At 40.0% G+C, this 24,494-nt stretch overlaps 1 protein-coding gene across 9 annotated transcripts; it reads right to left on the minus strand.

The window, feature by feature from the left end:
* Nucleotides 1-10,558: 10,558 nt before the first annotated feature.
* Nucleotides 10,559-19,112, minus strand: LOC134864430 (E3 ubiquitin/ISG15 ligase TRIM25-like). Of its 9 annotated transcripts, none has more exons than XM_063883380.1 (13): nucleotides 18,934-19,112; nucleotides 18,040-18,658; nucleotides 17,366-17,461; nucleotides 16,946-17,179; nucleotides 16,099-16,267; nucleotides 15,736-15,783; nucleotides 15,134-15,304; nucleotides 14,900-14,917; nucleotides 14,625-14,720; nucleotides 14,338-14,397; nucleotides 13,553-13,687; nucleotides 13,184-13,243; nucleotides 10,559-13,092 (listed from the first exon to the last, which is right to left on the minus strand). In XM_063883380.1, the coding sequence occupies exons 2-13, from the start codon at nucleotides 18,640-18,642 to the stop codon at nucleotides 12,560-12,562; spliced, it is 2,223 nt and encodes a 740-aa protein (XP_063739450.1). In that variant the 5' UTR covers nucleotides 18,643-18,658; nucleotides 18,934-19,112; the 3' UTR covers nucleotides 10,559-12,559. The 9 variants fall into 9 exon arrangements, with proteins under 9 accessions (XP_063739450.1, XP_063739453.1, XP_063739448.1 ...); XM_063883383.1 differs by having other exon boundaries at nucleotides 14,670-14,720; nucleotides 15,134-15,307; XM_063883378.1 differs by having other exon boundaries at nucleotides 15,134-15,307.
* Between the last annotated feature and the right edge of the window lie 5,382 nt (nucleotides 19,113-24,494).

Genomic DNA, 24,494 nt, shown 5'->3' on the forward strand with positions numbered 1-24,494 from the left:
ATGGAGTAGGCTATACATGGTACACGGATGGAGAAATACAGTTAAATGGGGAAATGGCAGCAAAATAGCATCAGTGACATCTCACATTTCAAACCACTAGGGATGTGTATTCAAGCATTCACCTTACTAATACAGTATCTGATACTGCACAGCTGGATGCTGATGTTGCCTTTCTTTTTTGCAAAGTCTCTTCTGCAGACCTTGGTGAGTGAATGACATACATTACATGTTTTCAATATTTAAATATATACAGTGACACAAGTGAGGTCAAGAATGTCAATTAAAAATGTGAAAGGATCTAAGACACCTTTCTTAAGAAGAACGAGACACCACCATCGCCTTATCTGCAGCATGTTTGTCTTTGACAAATATAATCATTCAGGGTTAACATGCACGCCAAAAAAACCTTGCATCCACTAGTGATAATATATTCACTTATTTATATTTATACATACCTCTGCGAAATCGCATTTGCCATCCAATACAATGTACAGTGCATACTGTAAATCCAGACAAGTGAATGGTTTATAATAGTAATGATAATAATAACAAAACAGCAACCCCCAAAGGATTGTATTTTTGAATAGAGAAGAGGTACCCCCCCAGTATCCCCAACAGGACTAATATATAGTGAATAACCATTATCTTACCGTCAATACAAAGACCCCACAGCTGTTGGAGTAACCCTGCTTTGGTAGGCCCTGTAGTGTGAGGAAGGTATACATGTTTTTTTTTTTTAAGAAATGACAATCAAATTGTTTAGTTCAGTTCAAAGGATTTAAAGAAATATGTAACCTCAACATCATCCACAGCAAAAGTCTTCTAAGGCCCAGGGTCCAAGATCTGAGCTATGTTTCTGTGAACACAGTATATGTGAAAGTAAAGAAAAAGTCCAATACAGTAGCTTTTTTAAACACTCCATAAACACGCATAAACGCTTTGAACACAGTTGTAACTGAATCAGCCCAAAGGCTGGAACTCCGAATAAAAATTTTTTCATAATGAGATAGATAGATAGATAGATAGATAGATAGATAGACAGATAGATAGATAGATAGATAGATAGATAGATAGATAGATAGATAGATAGATAGATAGATAGATAGATAGACAGACAGACAGACAGACAGACAGACAGACAGACAGACAGACAGACAGACAGACAGACAGACAGACAGACAGACAGACAGACAGACAGACAGACAGACAGACAGACAGACAGACAGACAGACAGACAGACAGACAGACAGACAGACAGACAGACAGACAGACAGACAGACAGACAGACAGACAGACAGACAGATAGACAGATAGATAGATAGATAGATAGATAGATAGATAGATAGATAGATAGATAGATAGATAGATAGATAGATAGATAGATAGATAGATAGATAGATAGATAGATAGATAGATAGACAGACATACAGTGGGGCAAAAAAGTATTTAGTCAGCCACCAATTGTGCAAGTTCTCCCATTTAAAAAGATGAGAGATGCCTGTAATTTTCATCATAGGTACACTTCAACTATGAGAGACAGAATGGGGGAAACAATCCAGGAAATCACATTGTCTGATTTTTAATTAATTAATTGGTAAATTCCTCTGTAAAATAAGTATTTGGTCACCTACAAACAAGCAAGAGTTCTGGCTCTCACAGACCTGTAACTTCTTCTTTAAGAGGCTCCTCTGTCCTCCACTCGTTACCTGTATTAATGGCACCTTTTTGAACTCGTTATCAGTATAAAAGACACCTGTCCACAACCTCAAACAGTCATACTCCAAACTCAACTATGGTCAAGACCAAAGAGCTGTCAAAGGAGACCGGAGACAAAATTGTAGACCTGCACCAGGCTGGGAAAACTGAATCTGCAATAGGTAAGCAGCTTGGTGTGAAGAAATCAACTGTGGGAGCAATTATTAGAAAATGGAAGACATACAAGACCACTGCTAATCTCCCTCGATCTGGGGCTCCACGCAACATCTCACCCCGTGGGGTCAAAATGATCACAAGAACGGTGAGCAAAAATCCCAGAACCACACGGGGGGACCTAGTGAATGACCTGCAGAGAGCTGGGACCAAAGTAACAGAGGCTACCATCAGTAACACACTACGCCGCCAGGGACTTAAATCCTGCAGTTCCAGATGTGTCCCCCTGCTTAAGCCAGTACATGTCCAGGCCCGTCTGAAGTTTGCTAAAGGGCATTTGGATGATCCAGAAGAGGATTGGGAGAATGTCATATGGTCAGATGAAACCAAAATAGAACTTTTTGGTAAAAACTCAACTCGTCGTGTTTGGAGGAGAAAGAATGCAGAGTTGCATCCAAAGAACACCATACCTACTGTGAAGCATGGGGGTGCTTTGGGGCTGTTTTTCTGCAAAGGGACCAGGACGACTGATCCGTGTAAAGGAAAGAATGAATGGGGCCATTTATCGTGAGATTTTGAGTGAAAACCTCCTTCCATCAGCAAGGGCACTGAAGATGAAGCGTGGCTGGGTCTTTCAGCATGACAATGATCCCAAACACACCGCCAGGGCAACGAAAAAGTGGCTTCGTAAGAAGCATTTCAAGGTCCTGGAGTGGCCTAGCCAGTCTCCAGATCTCAACCCCATAGAAAATCTTTGGAGGGAGTTGAAAGTCCGTGTAGCCCAGCGACAGCCCCAAAACATCACTGCTTTAGAGGAGATCTGCATGGAGGAATGGGCCAAAATACCAGCAACAGTGTGTGAAAACCTTGTGAAGACTTACAGAAAAGGTTTGACCTCTGTCATTGCCAACAAAGGGTATATAACAAAGTATTGAGATGAACTTTTGTTATTGACCAAATACTTATTTTCCACAATCATTTGAAAATAAATTCATAAAAAATCCTACGATGTGATTTTCTGGATTTTTTTTCTCATTTTTTCTCTCATAGTTGAGGTATACCTATGATAAAAATTACAGGCCTCTCTCATCTTTTTAAATGGGAGAACTTGCACAATTGGGGGCTGACTAAATACTTTTTTGCCCCACTGTACATGCACACAGCGAGAGCAATGGGGAGGGGGGATTGGAGGTGTCCGGTGCCTTGCTCAAGGGCACCACAGCAGGGCCTAGGGGGTGAACTTGGACCTCTCCAAGTAGCAGTCCACCTTCCATATTTGCAATTCTGTTCGGGGGCTTGAACCGGCGACCCTACGATTCCCAGTCCAAGCCCCTACTGACTGAGCCACTGCTGGATCAGAACAGCCCCAGTGATAAGATTCATCTATGCCTCTGTTTCATGCATCAAATCGTAAATGATGTATACAATATTTTAGTTCATATAAAACAGAGCCATAGATTTGTAAAAAAAAATATGGATAAGTGGTCTAAAACAGAACTACCACTATCCAGCAATAATGAAAGTGGAAGCCTAAAAAAGCTGAATGGTTCTGTGCGACTTTCATCTCTCCACACAGAGCCACAGAGGGGATCTTGAAAGAAAATCTCCCTAGCTTGTGGCCTCAGTATCTGTTAATGTCCTGTGTTCAGATATGAAACATGCACGCAATCAATAAGCCTCACAAGTAGCAATACATCATGTTCTCTACTCTTACCATCCCATTCATTTCCTCAGCCAAACCCAGACTCCAAAAATCTGATCGAGTGAGGACTATGTTGTTCACACATGCCATGTGTTCAGATAGACTATTTTCCTTATCCAAGACTTGCCCTAGCTAGGGGATAAAAAATAATCAAGCCATGCATTGTTGATATTATAAGGCATACTTTATAGATATGTATAATTTCTTTGTAGTTCACTTTACCTGTTGTGTCTGTATGTGTTGAGGCTCCTGTCCCCAGCATGCTCTATTTCCATTAAATTAGGAAGGCTATTGAAGTCGCTCTGCTCACTTTCATCATTTGCTAGAGGAAAAACCACCCAAAAATACTCATTAAGTATGACTAATTAACATTGGACCATACAGCTCTAATGTTAATACGAGCATCTGACTTACACTCCTGTAGCTCCTCACTGTCTGCGCGGTGGCCCGATGACGTAGTGTAAATCACAGCTTGTGGTGTAGGAGCTGTTAAATCAAATGTTACCTTATGTTATCTAAAAAACAGTTAAGAAAAAGTAGAAATTGCAATGTTTCAACACACCCAACATCATCATGTTTAAAAAACAATTATTTTTCCTCATCCCTGAAAACAATTGCTCAACACACTGGCTGTTGATGCTACCAACAAGCTCAGGCACAGGTCCTATCTTTCTGAGGACATCACCGTCATCTTTGCTGTTGCCCTGGTGGAAAACATTGCTCAAAGCAAAATGCTCTGATGACACAGTGAGTGGGTGGTCATTGACATCTGCTGGTAACTTGGGGTGCTTCAACCAAAGCATATTCACCTGAAGCTTGCCTTCTGAAACCTGCTTGATGTTCTCCGGAGTAGGCTCCAATAACCTTCCCGGAAAAGGATGGAAAGTCTCCAGCTGTCTGCGGTTGACGTGCAATGCCAATCCCCTTGCATAGTCGTAAATTGCAACATTGGGAAAGTGTTTCTATGACAGCAAGAGATCCACATAGTCACAGGGACTCTCTGCTCTAAGGTTACATTTCATAGAATACACGACCCCACACGGACAAGTAATGACAGCCAAGCCACCTACAAGAACACAGAAGTAAATATTAGTAATATCACAATATTAATCTTTGGAGACTGAATGTGTGCTTAACATACATAACTACATGATAAACCTATTAACCGTTTGCACACAACAAATTATCTTAGAATTGCATTAACATGATCTTTCCCATACCTTCTCAAACACTTTGTTATAGATAACCCTATTTGACATCTTCTCCCGTAGTCTGATGACAAGATCCGTCTTGGAGTCCTTGCTGTCCAAACCACACTGTGTGCACAGTGCCCTTACTACCTCTACCTGTTATGCAGTTGCATTTTGAATCCATTGTTGTTGATAAAGCATTATTTTTTTTGTCACAGCAAAGAGGTGCACTTAGTAATGTTGTTTCACGTTAGGATTACCTTCAAGTTTAGAATCTCATCAGCTAGCTGCTCTTTGGTGATCAGCTGGTCATCACTTGACAAAGGACGACAGTTGACCGTTTCGGTTTGTGGCCCAATCCATGCTGACCAGTGGTGGTAGATCGGGTGTACAACAAAAGGGTTCTTCTGACCACCTTTGGAAATAGTTGTGATAAGTAGTGTTTGAGAGATAACTTCCACTCAATCTCACACATTAATACATTTTAAAGAAGTTTCTTGTTCTCAAAAGCTGACTTGCATGGAATTAACCTCGGCTGAGCATTTCCAAAGTAACAGCATCCCAGAATGTTTTGATGTGCACATGACCATCATAGTCTTCCGGTGGGCTCTTGATTTCACTCACTGGGGAAAAAATATTTTGTGGTTATACATCATTCTATAAAATAACACGAGCGCATGCTTCTATAGAAAATCCCAATGTGTACAATAAAAGTTGACAGAATATGTCCATCATGTTATGGTCAGCATAATGCTGAGCTCAGTAATTCCGACAAAGGAGATATTATGCAAGCTGTTACGTCCCCACTTAAGTCTAGGGGACCTGGAGACAGTAACACACGACAACCAATTAATGAGCAAGTCAGATTAAAGGTCACAGACAATGTTTATTTCTAATCACTAACGAATAAACAACAAATGTTCTTCAGGTGACGAGGAGGAGGAGACAAGGGAGATTGTGCCAAATAAAAGAAATAAATATAACAAAAACCAGGCCTATCTCTACATCTCTCTTCTGAAACAAACTCAACCAAAAATCCTCACTTCCTGAACTACTAATAAGTGGACAAAGCAAAATACAGGGGTGGCAACAATCCGCTAACCTAGTGTGTCTAACATATGTTATCTACGTGATGAGATATAAAGGGTACCCCAAACTTACCTAACTCCTCCACCTCCCACCACACACACAGTCACAACATATAGCATAGGATACACGATTGTCACAATAATTTAACACGCAGTCAAATTGAGGCTCTCCAGTCAGCAGCAGGCCCAGCAGTGAGACCGAGAAGGCTTCCTGGTTGTCTCCTTTATGGCTGGTCCTGGGTGCTGATTGGTCAGCTGAGGGTGAGAGGAGCCAATCAGTCATCAGTCAGAGATGCCCAGGCAGGTACTGATCAGCTGCTGATTAGCTGTAGCGAATGACAGGGAGTAGAGAAAAGAGCAGGAGGCAAGAAACAAAAGTACAGCCTGCCCGGCACGTAACACAAGCACTGAGTGTATAACTGATGTGAAATAACAGTTTATCAAACTCACCTGGCATATTAAATACACCTTTTTTGTGAAGGTCCATCACCACAACAGTTGGATTGTATCCACATGATTACATGCATACATGTAATCATGTTCAGTAAGGGCCTCAAAATGAAGAAATAGGCATGAAGAACCCTCTCCTTATCTTTAAAGGACACCTTCACTGTTGCCTCAAATGTTTCAGTTAGCCTACTGACAGCAGTGTGGGTCTGGAAAAAATGATGGGGTGCATCCATTGTTAGTATAATTTAAAAACACAAAATATTATTTTGATAAAATGACGATTTTAAAATAACCACTATTTATTTTGATTTGAGTCACATTGAGTCAGGCCCAAAACATTACATTTTGTGCAGCTCAACCATACTTAACAATACTACTGGTAGATCATGTAATTCTTGTCTAGTGTTTGCTGGTAAATGTACTTAATCATATAATGAATTATATAAACTGCTGAGCAAGCTGTTGTCAAGCCCACTGGGCCTGTCTCTTCAAAACCTACTGCTTGGGTGCATAAACTATGTGTTGTGTGTGCACGTGGAGTATTCTGTGTGTGTGAAATGTTTGCAAATCAGTTAGTTTGCTCCTGGATTTATGTTATTGCGTGACTATGTACATTCATTTTTTGGTGTCTAACTGAGCTTTACTGAGGGTGGGCACACCATATTTTCATATTTATATGTTTCATCTGTAATGTATTCCTCAATGAAAGGGATAAGTGCAGAGAGGATTATGTGGTCATCAAAATTGTGGACACCATCCTCCCATTCCTGGTACCTGTACATCATGTTGCATTTGAGGCATGTCTTCCTTTTTGCTTTGAGGTACTTCAGCATCCGTTCTACACCCTTCTAACTTGGGGGATAATTTCTCTCATTTGCCTGACTGGCGTCCTGTTCTGTGGTGTGCTGTGGTGGAACGGTTCCCTCTACATCTGTGGATCTCGGTCTCTTAAACAGATGCCTTTTTGTGTCAAAAAGGTGCCATTTACCAATGGCTTTGCGTAGGCATAATTGTCTTGCTTTTGAACAAGGACAATGCCAACTGTTTTTCTTGCTACCATATCCTACAACAATCCTTCCAAGCCTACTATAGTAGGACACCTTGGGCTCATTCACTGATAGATGGTATTTTTCTGGTGGTCCACTGACCGTCAGATGTACAGACAGGGTCACACCATCAGCATCTGCCTCCTTTTGCAGCTGTATAAGTCTTGATTTTCGATCCTCCCCAAACCATCTGTTGCGAACCATTTTCACCAAGGCTTCCTCCGTTAAAATGGCCGGTGTGTTTTGTGAACGTGGGCAGTACAACAGAGACTTTAATTTGACATTGGTTAACCTCACATAATATTTTCTGTGTTGCTCCCCAAGTATTTTTCACAACGGGTGTTGATGGACCAGAAAAGGACTTTTCCACTGCAAACACACCATTTTTTGGATCAATGCACTCACATGTCAGGTATCTTTCTTTGGACACATTTGTGCATTCTGCGTAAGTGTGTTTTGAAGTTCTTTTGGTTAACTACAGTGTGGACAAGTTGCTTTGTTTTTTTTGCCTTGTAATTTAGGGGGCTGTATCGGAGGGGCTCCTCGGTTCACTTGAGGGACCACTGGGTTCACTTGAGGGGCCACCAGGGTTCCTTGAGGGGCCACTGGGTTCACTTGAGGGGCCACCAGGGTGTCTTGAGGGGCCAATGGGTTCACTTGAGGGGCCACCAGAGTGTCTTGAGGGGCCACTGGGTTCACTTGAGGGGCCACCGGGGTCTCTTGAGGGTCTACTGGGTGCTTATGTGATTTCAAGTGCTTCTGAACCTGTCCTCTGCTTATAATGGGTAGGGTGCAATAGCAACAATGAAAGTGTGTTGAATTTCTGCAACTCAGACCATACTTTATGATTGTGCATTTCTTTATTTGAGGCTCACCCTCCAATATCACACTAACGTGTCTCTATACGTCAAAGAAAATAAGCATATACATAAAAAGCATGATTATTACAAACACAACATTACTGCTCCAGGAGGCAAACTTGTCTTAATAATATTGGCACTGTATGAACGGCTAACATTAGCTTCACGTGCTAAAGCGCCTTATTGCTAACGATAGGTCAAATTAATTATGCTAAAAGTGGTGCGGTAATTTGACTTTAATTGGTAATTTCTAAATATACCACTGTGACTGCACTGCTCTAACATTGTATTACAAAGAAAATGATGCAATATTGGCAGGCTCACTTACTTCCATGGTTTATTTTGTCATGTCACCTCCATGGAAAATGGAGAAGCGTGACTCCACTTGCCAATATGTGCATTGTTTAATTCATGTGATCTGGAAGGAAACCGTGGAATCGGGAGTTGGTCACCGCCGCGATCTGCGGCCTGCAGTCAGGGGCTTCTCAATAAAGCTGCCTTGGGAGACACATTTCAGACAAAGCAAGAGTGAAATGTTTTTTTGGTTTTTTTTGCAATTCGTGTCAAAAGCAGTGTCTGCAATTTAACAGATGAATACAAGGAGTTATTAAGTTTAGGGTTAATTTCCAATAAACTAATGTTTAAACAGGGTCATGTTACAACAGGGTCAACCTCCCAGCAAGCCCTGTGCCTGATTTAAGCTTTAGGGCTGTCATAGCTCTCATATAACACAGGACTTTTACTTGTAACAGAGTATTCCTACACTCTTGTACTTCTACTTTTACTTAAGTGCAAGATCTGAGTACTTCTCCCACCTCTGGCTCACTTTTAGCCCAAACATTATTACATATTTAGTATCACCTAATTAAAGAGGGCTTATTATATATTGTATATTGCAGAATGTCCAGCGATGAACATCATTATAATAATTATCACTTTAATGTATCTAGCGCCTTTCATTAACCCAAGGATGCGTATACAGAGGGAACAACAAACACACAACAGAACATGCTGGGACTACACAGATGCATGGAAAGCAGGCCGGAGTCTGATGATGGAAGTGACAGCATGTATGGTTGGAGGAGATCCGTGAGGTACTGAGGGGAATTGTAGGTGATGAGGAGGAGTTTATTGGTGATGCGGGACTTGACCGGGAGCCAGTGGAGGTGACGGAGAGCAGGGGTGATGCGCTGCCAGTGCTTGGCATACAGTATAATATGAAATGAATAAATTAGTCTTAAAGTGGTCTAAAGTGTGTCTGCAATATTCTAAGCTCAATGAGAGCTAGACATAGACAATCATCCATATAAGAAATCTCACTTTTACATTAATCAATGATTTCTTTCTTTTTTTCTTTCAATAAACTTGAATAACAACAGTTGTAGCTAGCTAGTGTTACTTATCTTACTATATGTGGTCTTTACTCATATAGTAAAGTCACACTGATCACTCTTTATGATTGGATCTGTCTCTATATTGAAATGCTTTGAAAATCACAGACCAAATAAAGAAGGAGAATGTTGTACTTAGCAGGCCTGTCTTTTTAATTTGGGAGGAAACCAAATTTATTTTTCGCTATGGCTAGCAATTAATTCTAAACACCACAGAGATGTATAAAGCTGTTGATTTCATTCATTTAAACAAATATCCATACAAGTCTAAACGAATGGCTGGGCGTGACATCTATGTCTACTACACAAACATAACTTTTTTTAGCCTTAAAGTAGACGGCTATGTTTCATTAATCAAACCAATTCTAAGAGGGATTTTTATGAAGATATAGTAAACCACCTCGAGATGTTATTGATAGAAAATCTAGCACCAATAATATAGGACATTGGGGCACCAATGGCTCATTTAATTGACATTGAAGAGTGTTTTACTATATGGCATACACATAGCAGGTATTCTAATAGGCTCTAGAGCTTTTTTTTAATGTCCATGGCATTGTAATAATGATATTGCAATCCACTGCTGCAGTGGTAAATTGTAAAAAAACGTTTATATTGCTTTGAATAATTGCTTTTCATTAGGCTGAAATGCAATAAGTTGCTAGCTGCGTAATGCCTCTAATTCTGAATAGATGAGAATGAGCAGGAAAAGCATATTTGTTGGGATAACCAAATGGTCGTCACAGTATGAGTAACACTGACATTTTGAAGATTGACTAGTTTTCAAGGTTTCCCGACATTAGAGCACAGTATATAAATGTAATCTGTCTGCATCTGAATCACACACATGTGCGTAGATAACAATGTTATTTTTTATTGGTTAGAAATTAGAAAGGGAGAATTTCCCAAAATGTACGAGTGCTCTACTAACAACCTGTATCTTCGTAAAAAGAAAAGAAAAGTTGTGGATAGAGAACATATTTTATTAATAATAACATTGATTAAATGTACAAGAGCCATAATCACAGCAATTTTAGGTCAATAGCAAACATAGTAAACAACAGTAAACTGAAAACAACCACCGTACATGAAGCATTACACAAAGGTTGGTTTCACAGTCCGAATGTTATACAACCCCCGACCATATATATATATAATGCTACGAACAATGAACACAGTTTCAGTAAATGCACATCAAACAAACAAAATGATCATCATGCCACAGTCTGCGGAGCTGTGTCCCAAACCACAGCTCTTCATTGTGTTGACTAAAAGAAAACAGCAGATTTCATTATACAGGTTAAATGCAATGAAAAACTGTTCCTTTACATAACAGCATATTGCCTAATAACAACACTCTACCTGAAGTGCATTGCCTGAAACGACGCAAAGATATTTGAACTCGTCCCACAATTAAGACAGATTCATTCACAAAATCAGTGATCATGTCCAAACCTTTCCCGTTTTTTTAAATCAAAGTATTAGAAGAGAGAACTGTATTCAAACAGCTAACTTCACCGTGAACGTACTGCATGTTGTGTAGACAGCTCTACTGCTAGACACCCATACAGTTTGTTGTTTCACAAGATTAAGCACCTGCAAGATGAGCATCATAGCGACACATCATCACCTTACAAGCCGGGGTAAACTTTGTATTGCCCAACAAATAATTAACCCCTGTGAAACTAACTTTATTACACCTTACAAAAAGCCAACAGACCGGGCTGATGGCTTTTTGGTTTATTTGCCCACCATAGATGTGAAATGGTATATCAATTTACATCAATGGGGTAAAACATGCAAGCATGACACCGTCGTTTCCACTCCCTCAATTATTTCCTCTAACTTCACCAATAAAAAGGCAAAATCCCATAAAACAATCAAAAGGAAAAATTAATCAGGACTTGATGGAACTTGTCTATATGACTTAAATTCACATCAGCCGAAAAAAATTCAGAGATGAAGAAGTGACGCTTTAGAGCTGGGTGATATGACTGATATATGCACTTCAGAAAAAACAACATTTCAATACATTGTCAGTAGGGAAGTGGTGCCACGCTTTTCCACTGGAGACATGACCTGTGTACACCGGAGATTTAACAAGAAAAGATCGTTGAAGATTTTCAAACTTTACTCGCATAAATAAAAACACTCCATTATGAGAAAAATACTCTCATATTATAAGAGGCATTTATTTGCGGGAAAAAGAAAGGTTCCTTGCAAATGTAGGCCTGTATAATATCAAAGAACATTGGCGTTTTTGTGAATTTCTGAGGTTTACATTATTCAATTTACAACTTAATCTCTATCATAATTATTACATGTTAGTAGCCTACAGTGATAATAATAAGCTGTTGTACAGTTGTCTGAAACGCACAAGCCATTAAACAGAGATAGTTGATTATTGTTTTCGGATCAAAAGGTAAATCGGTTTAGAGACTAAATGAAATCTATTAAAAAGGTCATCAGAATGAGAAACAAATAACTTTTTGCCATATCGCCCAGCCCTATAACCTTAAGAACTACACTTCAATGCATTCCGAAAACAATCATTCATTTTCCATATGTGGACATATGAAAACACTGTACTGACACATGCTGGAGTGACGTAATAATTCACTTCTTTATCCAGTCAGTATCACAATACAGGAGAAAGACTAGCACGCACACATGCTGTACTGTAAGAGTACAGTGTGGGTTCTGTTAGCTTCTCATCATCCTCATAACAGAAGTCATAGTGGGGATAATCAAGTTGACACACTCCAACAGCACAAAGAACCATTTAGTTGCAACTTCAAATGCAACATTGATTTTGGCTAAATGTAAGCTGGGGGTGGGTTAACAGGGAATGTCTTAATAAGTGCAACAAGAAGAGTAGTATATTCCATTATTGTGAGTGTATTAAGAAGAAAAAATCTGTGTATTACGAGTGTGCTCGCATGCCAATTATGTGCACATGCTCCTTATGGCTGAAGCTTGCACAAAGTTACGGACGAGCCACTTGAGAAAATCCAGAAAGCTGGACACACAGCTTGGGCAAATGGGAACACAAAGGTGTGGAAGGGATATGCCCTATCTGCCACGTTATAGAATGTAGCAGTGCCCTCGTCACAATCCAACAGCACGCCTACGCGCTTTGGATTGGGATTGACCAGCACGGTCTCATTGCTGTTGTGCCAAGCGGACAGCTTGACGTTAAACCACTCGATACTCCAGGACTGGGCGTTGCGGCCGAGTCGACTGGAGGGACCTTTGCGGTTAATGCTCTTGTAAGCCAAACCTAAACCAATGAAGTTGTTGCAGCTCAGTCGCACTTCCCAGTAGTGGCGACCTTTAGAGAAGCTCTGGGAGGCGAGCACCTGGGAGCAGACTGAGAAGCGTTCAGGACAGTCGGGACAGTCTGGGTGTTCATCTGACACTGACGCCTTAGTGAAGCTCTCACTCAGTACGATGCGTTCGTGGGCCGTCTTTAGATCCAAAGTGAGAACCGTACCATCTGGCCGGGACAAAAAAAACAACAACATTTTCATAACAAAGTTTTTTGATACTATAATAGGGGATGATGGCTCCTATGATCATACACTTACACTTCAGAAGTTCGGTTCTTTTTTCAGCAGATGTTATGCTTGGAGGAATGTCTGACATTTCTGCAACAGAAGACAAAAAGAAATTTGTCTTTAGGCTCAGAGAACAAAACTAAAACAATTGAAAAGAGCATCTTAAATAATGGTATCTCCAACGATTACAGTTTAGGTCTGTTTACAGGTGTTGAGGAGGACTAGTGCATGCATAGGTGAACACGTTTTTAATGCAGACAAACCTATCACCTGTTTGTCATTTAGGTGAAAGGTTTTGATAACATTTGTAGAATAAAATCATCTGGTTCAGCTGACTCGATTTTAGGTTCTCCCTTACTCCAAAGATGCTGTCCTACTCTTTTATTGGATGGCGTTTACCATTTTTATTAAAATCAGCTGAAGGAGAACAGCTTCTGGGTTGGCCTATCCCCTCCAAATCCAAGAGGTTTTCTGTTGAGCGGGCTTGATTGTCTTGTCCAATATTGTTTTTTGTAGCTTTGTGAGGTTTTGTTTCTGAAGATAAAAAAAAGATAGGACATGTTTTTATTGAACTGCAGTAATAATTCTGAAGAGCTGTTAAAGGAATATTTCTGATGTTTTGAAAAAGGGTTTGTATAAAAAAGGTATAGGAGAAAAAGAACAGCACACCCCAGTCTGTAAAAACGTACAGTATGAGTACTGAACTGCTGTGGAGAGAGACAGCAGCAAAACGTATTTTAGCCATCTAAACAACATTAAACGTGTCGGTTGTTCTAAGCTGGGGACGTGCCAACCGCCATTTACTATAGGTTACACATCGACTACAGAGAAATACGACTTGTCTCCACCTCAAAACATCAACACTATCGCTTTAAATGTCATTCAGTTGCAAATCAACATGCATAATTAAAAACATACTTCTTACACTAAACAATGAACAAGTACATCACATAAGTCTTCCCTCATTGATATAAATTGGTTGGACAAAATATTTGTAACAGGTCTCAGAGTTCAATAACACCAAAACTACCGCAACCATAATGACCTTTTAGTTGAATCAACCCCCTGCCTCAAAAACTCAATATTCTAGCTTAGAAAGTTATTTCATGAAAAGCTAGAATTTGTTGCGAATGAACTGGAGTGTCATCTACTGTATAAGTGGGACCAAATAAAGACACTCTTACTTTGAGATTTCTCCTTCTGGCCTGCTTTGTGTTGAGAACCTGGACCTGTCCATTGCGGCTCTGAGAGAGGGAGAGGCAAAAGAAAAGGAAAATGTGTTATACTAGAACCACACACAACTGTCATGTGTTCTTAAAGCTGGTGTTTTGTTTTTTTAAACATATATTATTAAGGCAAGCAAGACAATTAATTAGTTGACTCCCTCTGGAGGGAACCTTTTCTTAATATAGAAAAACTGATCTTGTATTTAAGTCATTTACAAACAAGATTTTTTTTGGATGAGACTTACCAATTAGATCACTTAAATTCATTACCATGTGATAGTTGAACATACCGGATTCCTTGTAAGTCCCAGGGCCAAAAGGTGAATTTCCCCCATAAGCTCCTAGAACACATTAGATGGTATCATTATAGTCTTTTTTTAAATGCACATTTTAACTGTTACCCCAGTACTGCACCACCAAACGACGTAGCACCAATTTGAGGAATATCTTGAAATCGAGTAAGGGTTGGACCATTCATTTGAGTTTCTTGATTTTTTGGTTCCACCAAAAACCAACTTACCTAAAATGCCAGGGTTATCTGCAACAAAGTTGAACATGATTGGCTTCACTATTCTTTCTCAATCCATATTCAACTGCAAAGTTTCCCACTTAGAAACTGACCTGCACTAGCATCTTTTAAAATATTTTGATGGCATATATTTTAAAGTGATACGATCTTCATTAAGATTGGTGGTATGCATGTATTGCTGTTCGACCTTTGTGAGTACAAATGGTACATTTAAACCTTTCTTACTTGGCTTTTGTCCTGCCATAAATCGGGGATCCTTGTTGTAGCCTGGGTGATGCTGGGGTGCATTGTGGCGTGGATATGACCCCATATAAACTGGATGAAATAATGGCTCGATGGGTGGACGACCTGGACTGTGGGACCTGGGGGGCTTTTTCTGCTTCATAGGCTTGGTGCCTTCTGAAACAGATAAGGTGAAATAAGACAATTTGTGCACTCATTCGTGTTTTATCACGTTGTAAAAGGCGTGTTAGAAAATGCAAAGCCCATATTTGACCTACAGAGATAAATAAAAAAGTTATTTTATCAAACAGTATTAACAATACAGTCTTTTGTAGAATGTTATATCATTATTTTAGATTCTTCATGCCGTGTTATTCTAAACACTTGTTCGAGATGAGTAGCTGCACAGGGTGTATAAATAGGGTATGTTTTTACCAGACGTAGCAGATGCTTACAGCTACAGACACTTACAGCAACTGCAAATAGGATATTGGAACATGTACATTTCCTTTGAAATGGTGTAGCAAATATTCATATATTGCATCAGCGACGTCAAAGCTGTGCAGACGTGTTTTTATCATACACATTGGTAGAGATTAACATACCAGATTGGGGATGAGGTCCAGTGCTTTCAGGTGCTGAGCCATAGATTTCTTTTTCATCCATGAATGAAAAATACATTTAAAAAGAAAAATGGGATGAATTAGTGAGCAAGATGCCGACAGACAGACCAATACACAAACACACTCCTTACTGGCTCACACCTGGCAGAGATAAAACATTGCAGAGAACTGCTCAAGGGTACCAGATTAGGGCCCAGGGGGTGAACTCATATTTAAAGTCTGTTCTGGGACTTGAACCGGCAACCCTACGATTCCCAGTCCAAGCCCCTACAGACTGAGCCACTTATTATCCCACAACAAACCTCAAAATGATAAATTCCCCCATTAATGTAACTGCACTCTCACCTGGTTTGAGTATCAGCGGTCTGTCCTCAACAGGCTCTTTAAACATCTCTGTCAAATGCACCTTCAGGTCTGCACAAAAGGCCTGCGAAGCTTTCACCTTCTTAGAATCCAGGTTGATTTGAGGGGTGTAAGGCTCAAAGCTCACAGCCTTTGGCAGGTTGACAGAAGCCTGTAGGCAGAAGATCAAACTGTTTCCTTAAATGGAACAACATTGTAAGCAATACCTCTTTTTTATTTTCTATTGTGTATCTAATATGAGTAGAATACCGTCATTTAAAAAATATAAAAGGTTATGATTTGAAATATAACATTTATAGACACTATTAGACATGTTGCTTTGTGTCTGTGTAGAACTGCAGAGTTCTAATTTTTTAAAGTACATATTAACCCTAGATTTTAAACACCTATTATTTGTAGGATTTGGGCAGAGTGACTACAGGCCCTTGAGTTGCCGCTGCTCAAAAACCACATGAATTTGCAAGCAAGTTCTTCTGTTTGGGATTATCATGGTACCATATTTGGAAATACAGTTTCTATGCAAGCAATATAGAATGTTGTACTCAAAAAACATATTGATTTAAAAGAAGCCCTGTCATGCTTTTTGGGTTTTCCCATTTTCCCTGTGGTGCGTTATATAGGTTTTAGTGCATGGAAATGGTCTGCAAATGTTTAAATCCCTATGTTCCCCCGAGAGTTTCTCTCTCACACACTCTAACAATCTTTGTTTTCTATGTGGAACAAATCTGCTCAAATTATCAATGTTTTAATCAGGATTTAAAATCCAATATTGATTTCTTACTTTATTTTCAAATCAATTTTATGAGACTGTGCGGATTGATTGACTCACCTGTAGGAAGGCCAGAGTTTGGGACTGACTCAGCAGACTGTGGATGTCTTCTTTAGTTTTACTCATTTGAACAACGTTCTCTTTGAGCTTCTTGGCAAGACCCTTAAGTTTAGTCTGACCACTCTGCAGCTCACGGTCAACAGTATTCAGAGCTTCAGACTCCTCTCGGGCCAACATATTCCGGATCTGCTGATAATCAGCTGCCAGAGCCGCCTTCCTGTTGGTCGCCGAGTCCTACCAGAGAATCAGAATACATAGGCGCAAGAGAAGAAAAAAAACTAAATACAGTAATAGCATCCAAAACTAAAAATGTAAGTGTTATGGTTTGCTGATGAACAAGAATTACTTTATTCACACCTTTCTAGAAATTATTTTTTTGGCATTTATAAGAATAATAAATGACGAAATCTCCAGGACTACCTTTAGCTTGTCCTCCATGTCACCAATTTGTGAGATAACTCTCTCATTCTTCGTTGTTTTCTCATCCAGCAAACCCAACTTGCCTCTCAGGTCGGACTATAAAACAGAGAAACAGGACACATTCAGTTCACAGAAATTCATTCCATTTTACAGAGAAACCAATGTCACTGTTAACGATTACAGGTAAAGTCTGCTTTCAGGAATTGGGTTTTTTTAAGGACTATATGATTATTTTTTAAGTTTAAACCTGTAACTTTACTTGTCAAATGTACCCAAATTCCACACTACAGAGCCCTGTGCAATTGTAATTATTTTTGCAAAGAAACCCTACCTCAAATAAAATGTATAACAAATAGAATACTGCTTTTTAGTCATGAAAGGCAAAAATCATATATTTCAGTGACTTTTTTATGTTGAAGAAGTAGTCCAACAAATGCTACAACAATGTATCGAGCTCTCCTATCTGTAAACCGTTTTCATTGGAACTTCTTCCAAACAATACCCTGAACAGCATCTTTATTTTACAGGGTATGAACGTACAGTTAAGCAAGAGCATTGTGCGTTAAATGTATGAAATACAACGTTTTATTTGCAGTGAGCACCACAAAAGCATTTTTGGGGACACTGCCCCTTCAAACTAAGCTAAGCAGCTGCTGGCTCCTGCATACACACACCTCTTTCAGGTTCCTCTGCTCCTGTGGGGACATAAAGGAGCAGCCTTTGTGGACCTGCTGGAGGCAGAGGCTGCAGATGGGACGGCAATGTTGGCTGCAGAAGAGCTCCATCAGCTTGTGGTGGTCCGGGCAGATGCGTTCGGACAGGTCGCCAACAGGCTCACTCAGCTGGTGGACTCTAAACGTTGGGTTTTCCCGGTGAGGCCGCAGGTGCTCCTCGCAGAAAGAGGCCATGCAGGTGAGGCAGGTCTGCGCCGCTTCTGCTTCCATACATGTATCACAGCGTATGACATCCTGTCTCCCCTCTTTGCTGTCCTCTGCTGTCCCCGGTTCGTCCTCGCTCTTGGTCGTCCGCTGGTTGAAGGTCTCCACGACAGTGCTGAGGACCGTGTTTTTCTTCAGCTCCGGTTTGGTGGGGAAGTGGGTCCGACACTGAGGACAGCTGTACGAGTCCTTCCAGGTGGCGAGGAGGCAGTCCTGGCAGAAGTTGTGTCCGCAGGGTATGGTCACCGGGCAGTTAAAGGGACACAGACAGATGCTACAGGTCAGCTCTTCCTCCAGACTCAGCAGAGAAAACTGGCTGTGGTCACTCTCCGCCATCATGAAACGTCAGTGTGGGCTGTGAGGGAGAAACGAAACTTAACTTGCGCACTAGTTCCGGTTAATTTTAAAGGGCAACATTTCTATTGATGTCGACCAATTTCCTGTAGTGTGTAGATTTTTCTTTAACCAAATAGTGACAAATAAAACCACATCAGTAAGAAATGTTGTAATATAGCCGGTTTTATACGAAGTTTGAACATGCAGCGCGCGCTACCGAGTTCGACATCAAGCTCACGCGAACATGAACACGGAACTCGAAAATAATAGTTTTGTTTAACCCTCCCACGATACCTCGAGTCCTCGGGTGACCGGGTCGCTTTTTTTCGAGAACAGCGACCTTGCACTGGTGGAGGTTGTTTCGTAGTTGATTTTGGTCAGTATCACCGGTGTAAGTAATGAAGATTACTGTGCAGTCTCGCTCTCTCGCTCTCGCTCTCTCGCTCTCGCGCGCTCTCGCTCTCGCTCTCGCTCGCGCTCGCGCTCTCTCTCTCGCTCTCTCTCGCTCTCTTTCTATCCTTCTTCTTCTTCTTCGGTGGGTTTTTTATGGCAGCTGGCATCCAAATTGTTGCATTGCGGCCACCTTCAGGATAATTTAAGTCATCTCTTCATATTCTTTTAATTAGTCCAGTGTCTGATAAATACTTTAAAAAACAACACCTTCCCCTCCCACTTGATCCCAAATTTAAAATGCCTTTAACTGCAATCTCTTCTAGACCCAATTCTCTTAATGTCTCTAGTAACTCCTTCCTTTCCCTGCTGTATCTCCTACAATGTATAAGCACATGAGGCACTGTCTCGGGTTGTTGACATTCATCACACATTCCATCTTGATGTTTACCTATGATAAAAAGAGTACTATTCAATAATGTATGACCAATTCTCATTCTAGCAATAGTAACCTGACCCTTCCTTCTCATCCCTCCACAAGGTTTAGTTGCCTCACTCACTCTTCCATTCAATGAGAACAAATGTCTTCCTTTAGTCTCTCTCTCCCATAATTGTTGCCACTGGATCATGATCCCCCTCCACACAAGACATTTCCCCTCAGCCTTAGACAGATGTAATGTTACCTCCACATTATCCTTTTTTACAGCTGCTTAAGCTAATTTATCAGCTTTCTCATTTCCTGAGATTCCAATATGGGCTGGGACCCACATCAGAGAGATCACCACTCCTCTCACAGCCACATTTCTAATTTCCATCAGGATCTCATATATAAGATCCTGATGGCTCTTTGCTGTCCCTACCCCAATACTAGTGATGGCTGAAACAGAATCACTACAAATCAATACCTTTTGATTTACAAGATGCTCAGTCCACTGTATTGCCATTAAAATAGCATATAGCTCAATAGTAAACACATGCAAAAAATCTGATGTCCTCTTAGATGACTCTACCTTTAATCTTTGAACAATAAAAGCCGCTCCTGTTGCTTCAGTTTCTTGATCTTTTGACCCATCAGTAAAAATTAGTAGATGATCCCCATAATGTTCTCTCACATAACACTGAAACTCAAATACCATATCCGCTTCATTGTTCTTAGTTTTAACTTCAAGCAATCCTACATCCACTTGCCAGAGAGGTACATGTATCTGAGGCAATAAAACAGCTGGACAAAAAATTTGATTTTTTATTAACAGCTCCTGTGCCACTACCTCCCCTGTCCATCCAAAGCTTGACAGCTTTGCTACCCCCCTCTCCCAGCTTGCTTGAGTCGCCACTCTAACTGGATGATCTTCCCTCTGTCCCATCAAATTAACCCAGTAATTAGCCAGTAGCTGCTTTCTCCTTAACCAAAGTGGCATCTCTCCTGCTTCAACTTGCAATGCGCATACTGGGGATGTTCTCACAGCTCCTAAACATATCCTAAGTGCTTTTGTTTGAATTACATCCAACTCAGACAAAACTGACTTAGACGCAGACCCATATACAACACTTCCATACTAGATCTTATCAAATATACATATATTTGCTTTAATGAAGCAGCATTTGCCCCCCATTCCATTCCAGATAGGCATCTCATAATATTCAGAACTTTTTTGCACTTGTCTAAAACTTTTGTTACATGGACCCTCCAAATCATTCTTTCATCAAAAAACACCCCCAGAAATGTAAAACTCTTAACCCTCTCCACATGCTTATCATAGAGCCTCACCTTTATCTCTTCATCTATTTTCTTTCTCGTAAAGAACATAGTTTTAGACTTCTCCATAGAGAACCTAAATCCCCACTTTTTCCCCCACACCTCCACTTGTGTTATTGATTCCTGCAGTTTCTTCACAATATGCTTAACATTCTTCCCTCTTTTCCATAAACTGCTATCATCTGCAAATAAAGATCTACCAATTCCAGGCTGTACATTTGAAAAAATATCGTTGATCATGATATTAAAAATCAATGGGCTTACCACACTGCCTTGAGGGGTACCATTTTCTACAACAATCCTTTTAGACATTTCTGGGCCCATTTTAAGCTGAATACTCCTATTGTTTAAAAAATCCAGAACCCAATTAAACATATTTCCTTCAATCCCTAATGTGTGCATCTTGATTAAAAGACCCTCAACCCATAACATATCATACGCTTTCTCAACATCCAAAAATATTGCCACCACAGTCTCTTTGTTAACCTGAGCCTTCCTTATCTCATCTTCTAAACATATTATTGAATCTGTAGTGCTTCTCCCTTTCCTAAAACCACTCTGACAACTGGTCATCAATCCCTTTTCTTCCATAAAGTGCATTAACCTCCCATTGACCAACCTTTCCATTAGCTTACCTACATTAGATGTTAATGCTATTGGTCTATAACTTGTTGGCTTGTTTGTATCTTTCCCTGGTTTTCTGATAGGAACTATCATTGCCTCCTTCCACCCTGATGGAATTTTACCCTCTTCCCACACTTTATTATATAGCCCCAACACCCTCTGTAATCCCTCATCACTTAAATGATTTAACATATTATAGCAAATGCCATCCTTCCCAGGAGCTGACTTTTTATATTTAACCAGTGCATTTTTTAATTCCCTTATCGTAAATCATACTTATTCTCTGATCTTATTTTCTCGAATATCTCCAAATAACCTTTTCGTTTCAGCTCTCCCCATTTTCTCTTCCTCTGACAGATTAGCAGAACTATGTACCCTACTCATTGAATTCACCACCATTTCTGCCTTTTCTGAGTTGGTAATAGCCACCCGCTCCCCATCAGATAAAATTGGATAATTCCATTCTCTTCTATTTCCCTCCATATTCTTAATCATTCTCCACACCTCATCTATAGTAGTCGTACTTCCAATTGAGCTACAATACTCCCTCCAGGATTCCCTTTTAGTTTGTCTTATAGTTCTCCTCACTACTGCCTGTGATTGTTTATATTCAATCAAGTGTTGAAAATTATGAGTATTTTTAAGTATTCTGAATGCTCTATTTCTGCTTTTTACTGCCTTTTCACACTTATCATTCCACCATGGCACTACCTTCCTTCCAGGTTTTCCTGTGCTTTTTGGAATGGAGTTTATTGCAGCTATGTATATACTATGTAGCACATCTGATTCATATCTCTCAACATCATTAGTTTCCTGCACCAATCTTAGATAGGCATCACTTGTTTCCACAAACCTTTCCCAATTTGCTTTTCTGAAGATCCACCTTCCATTGCTATTCTCTGATTGCAGTGTCATTCCAATATCTAAACTACTCATAACTGGATAATGATCACTTCCAATAGTGCTACCTCCATATACTTCCCACTCACACTTTGGGATTAATCTACTTGACATAAATGTAAGATCTAACACTGACTCTTTACCAGTTCTGATGTCTATCCTTGTCCTTCTACCATCATTCAGACATACTAAATTCTTATCATTCAGCACCTCCTCTATTATCTGACCATTATTGTCTGTCTTTTCTCCACCCCACAAAGTATTATGAGCATTAAAGTCCCCACACCATACAACATTATCACTATCCAGACCTTCTATTTCCTCTAATTTATTTAACTCTAACTGTTTACAAGGATTATAATAATTGATCACTGCTATTTTCTCATTACATTCTAAATCTCTTTACAATAAAATGAAATGAGATGAGAAAACAAAAAAACCCTCTATCTTTTCTTATAATATAGTAGTAGTATATAGTAGCAGAAAATAAAAATACAATACTTAGTGATGTGCAAGTACCGCAAAATCATACTTATTTACAACACTTTAAACGAGTAAATGTACTTCACTACATCACACCACTGTGGTCTATGTCCCGTAATTTACACCTTAAATTGGTTCCATTTTACTTGACTGATTATCCACTTTGCTTCCCGTTTCCTTAGGCTACCTTTACACGGAAACGATCTGAAACAAAAACGCAAAAGTGGCGTTTCGTTTTCACTTTTAAATCTGCATTTAGACGAGCGTTTTAGGGTGAAAATCTGCGTGCATACGGAAACGCAAAAGACGGGGACAGGCGCCCTCATGTTTGTTACTTGTCCCTCAATGTGAGGACGGAGTTCCTCACTCAGGGCAAACAGAGACTCCTTCGACATGCGAACATTTTCATGCCACGCTTGGTCGTCTACCACCTCATTCATGAAGTTATCCCACCACTGAGAAGTCCTCCCAGGTCTCACCCACAGCTGTCTAGGTCGCCTGCTCTCTCTATGAACTTCAAGAATTTCGAGAACGTAGTTCATATTTTTGGTCTGTTCTTTACTACTCTCGCTCATCATTGCTGTTATCTGATGAAATGACTCTTGAACGTCAATTACAGCGCCTAAGGCGAGTTGAAAGTCCGCAGGGACGGACATGTTGATAGCCTTCTAATGTGTTTCCCTCGGTTTTCTGGCGCTTTATTATGCTTGTCACGTCATTTCTATGTGACGAGAAACGAAGTTTTGTGTTTTTCATCCTTTACACGGTGGCGCGACAGTGGAGCGTTTTCAAGAATTCCACTCTGGAGGGTGGTTTCACTTTCTTGCGTTTTCATCCCCCCAAAACGCCGTTTCCATCTAAACGATATAGTGCATCCGCAAAAATGTTTTGCGTTTTTAAGCCGTTTTCGTTTCCGTGTAAAGCCACCCTTAGTCTTTCATCCATATCACACATATTTTGTTAAATATTGGGTAATGATCGCCAGTGTGGAGTCTTCCCACTCACATGTCTTTGTGTACATCCATGTCCCGCTCCCAGCATTATATGCATATAAAACTATTTTTGCATTATCATATACATTTTTGTCCAGAAACTTAACTTAATAATGTTGATCGAAAGTTTATAGGGAAAGTCTTTACCCCACCCTTTTTGTGGATGTGTATAAAGGATCGCAGATTTAGTAATATGATAAAAAGCCAATTTGAAATGTACTATGCATTTTTATATTCACTGTCACTATTGTTATACAGCTATTTCAACCAGGTGACAAGTTCATGTATCTTTTGATGATCTTCAGATATGTGTTCTTCTCATGTTTGATTAATATTATTCACTTCTCACAATAATATCATGTAATACAATGTTTAGGTATGTGACATATAAGAGTTTTATCTGAGCAAGGTTTCATATACAAACCACGAGTGATAACAACAAGCCACACAGGTGTTTTTACTCAGTGGCTAATAACACTGCTGCTAAGGTGGAAGTTATGTGACGTCACCAAACTTCATGAACCAATAGGAATGCTGGAGCTATCCCACATTGACACAGGTGCAACAAGTTTCATTTTGAAATTACTTTATTTTGTGATTTAATCAGAGAATAGGATTTTATTATTATTATTATTAGTTGATAGGAAATCACCATTAGAGTGTCAGTAAAAGAGATTCTTTCCCTGGGAAAGAGAGACAACCTTTGCATG

This window comes from Eleginops maclovinus, chromosome 5, assembly GCF_036324505.1.
Source record: "Eleginops maclovinus isolate JMC-PN-2008 ecotype Puerto Natales chromosome 5, JC_Emac_rtc_rv5, whole genome shotgun sequence".
NCBI lineage: Eukaryota > Metazoa > Chordata > Actinopteri > Perciformes > Eleginopidae > Eleginops > Eleginops maclovinus.

What these genes read in the sequence shown, in the direction of transcription:
- LOC134864430 (XM_063883378.1), bottom strand. Translation starts at nt 18,642, where the DNA reads ATGATGGCGGAGAGTGACCACAGCCAGTTTTCTCTGCTGAGTCTGGAG. An exon ending in CCAGAAGGAGAAATCTCAAA is followed by an intron (nt 13,688 to 14,337) that starts GTAAGAGTGTCT and finishes TTTTATCTTCAG; the next exon opens with AAACAAAACCTCACAAAGCT. An exon ending in AGCTGATTTTAATAAAAATG is followed by an intron (nt 13,244 to 13,552) that starts GTAAACGCCATC and finishes CTTCTGTTGCAG; the next exon opens with AAATGTCAGACATTCCTCCA.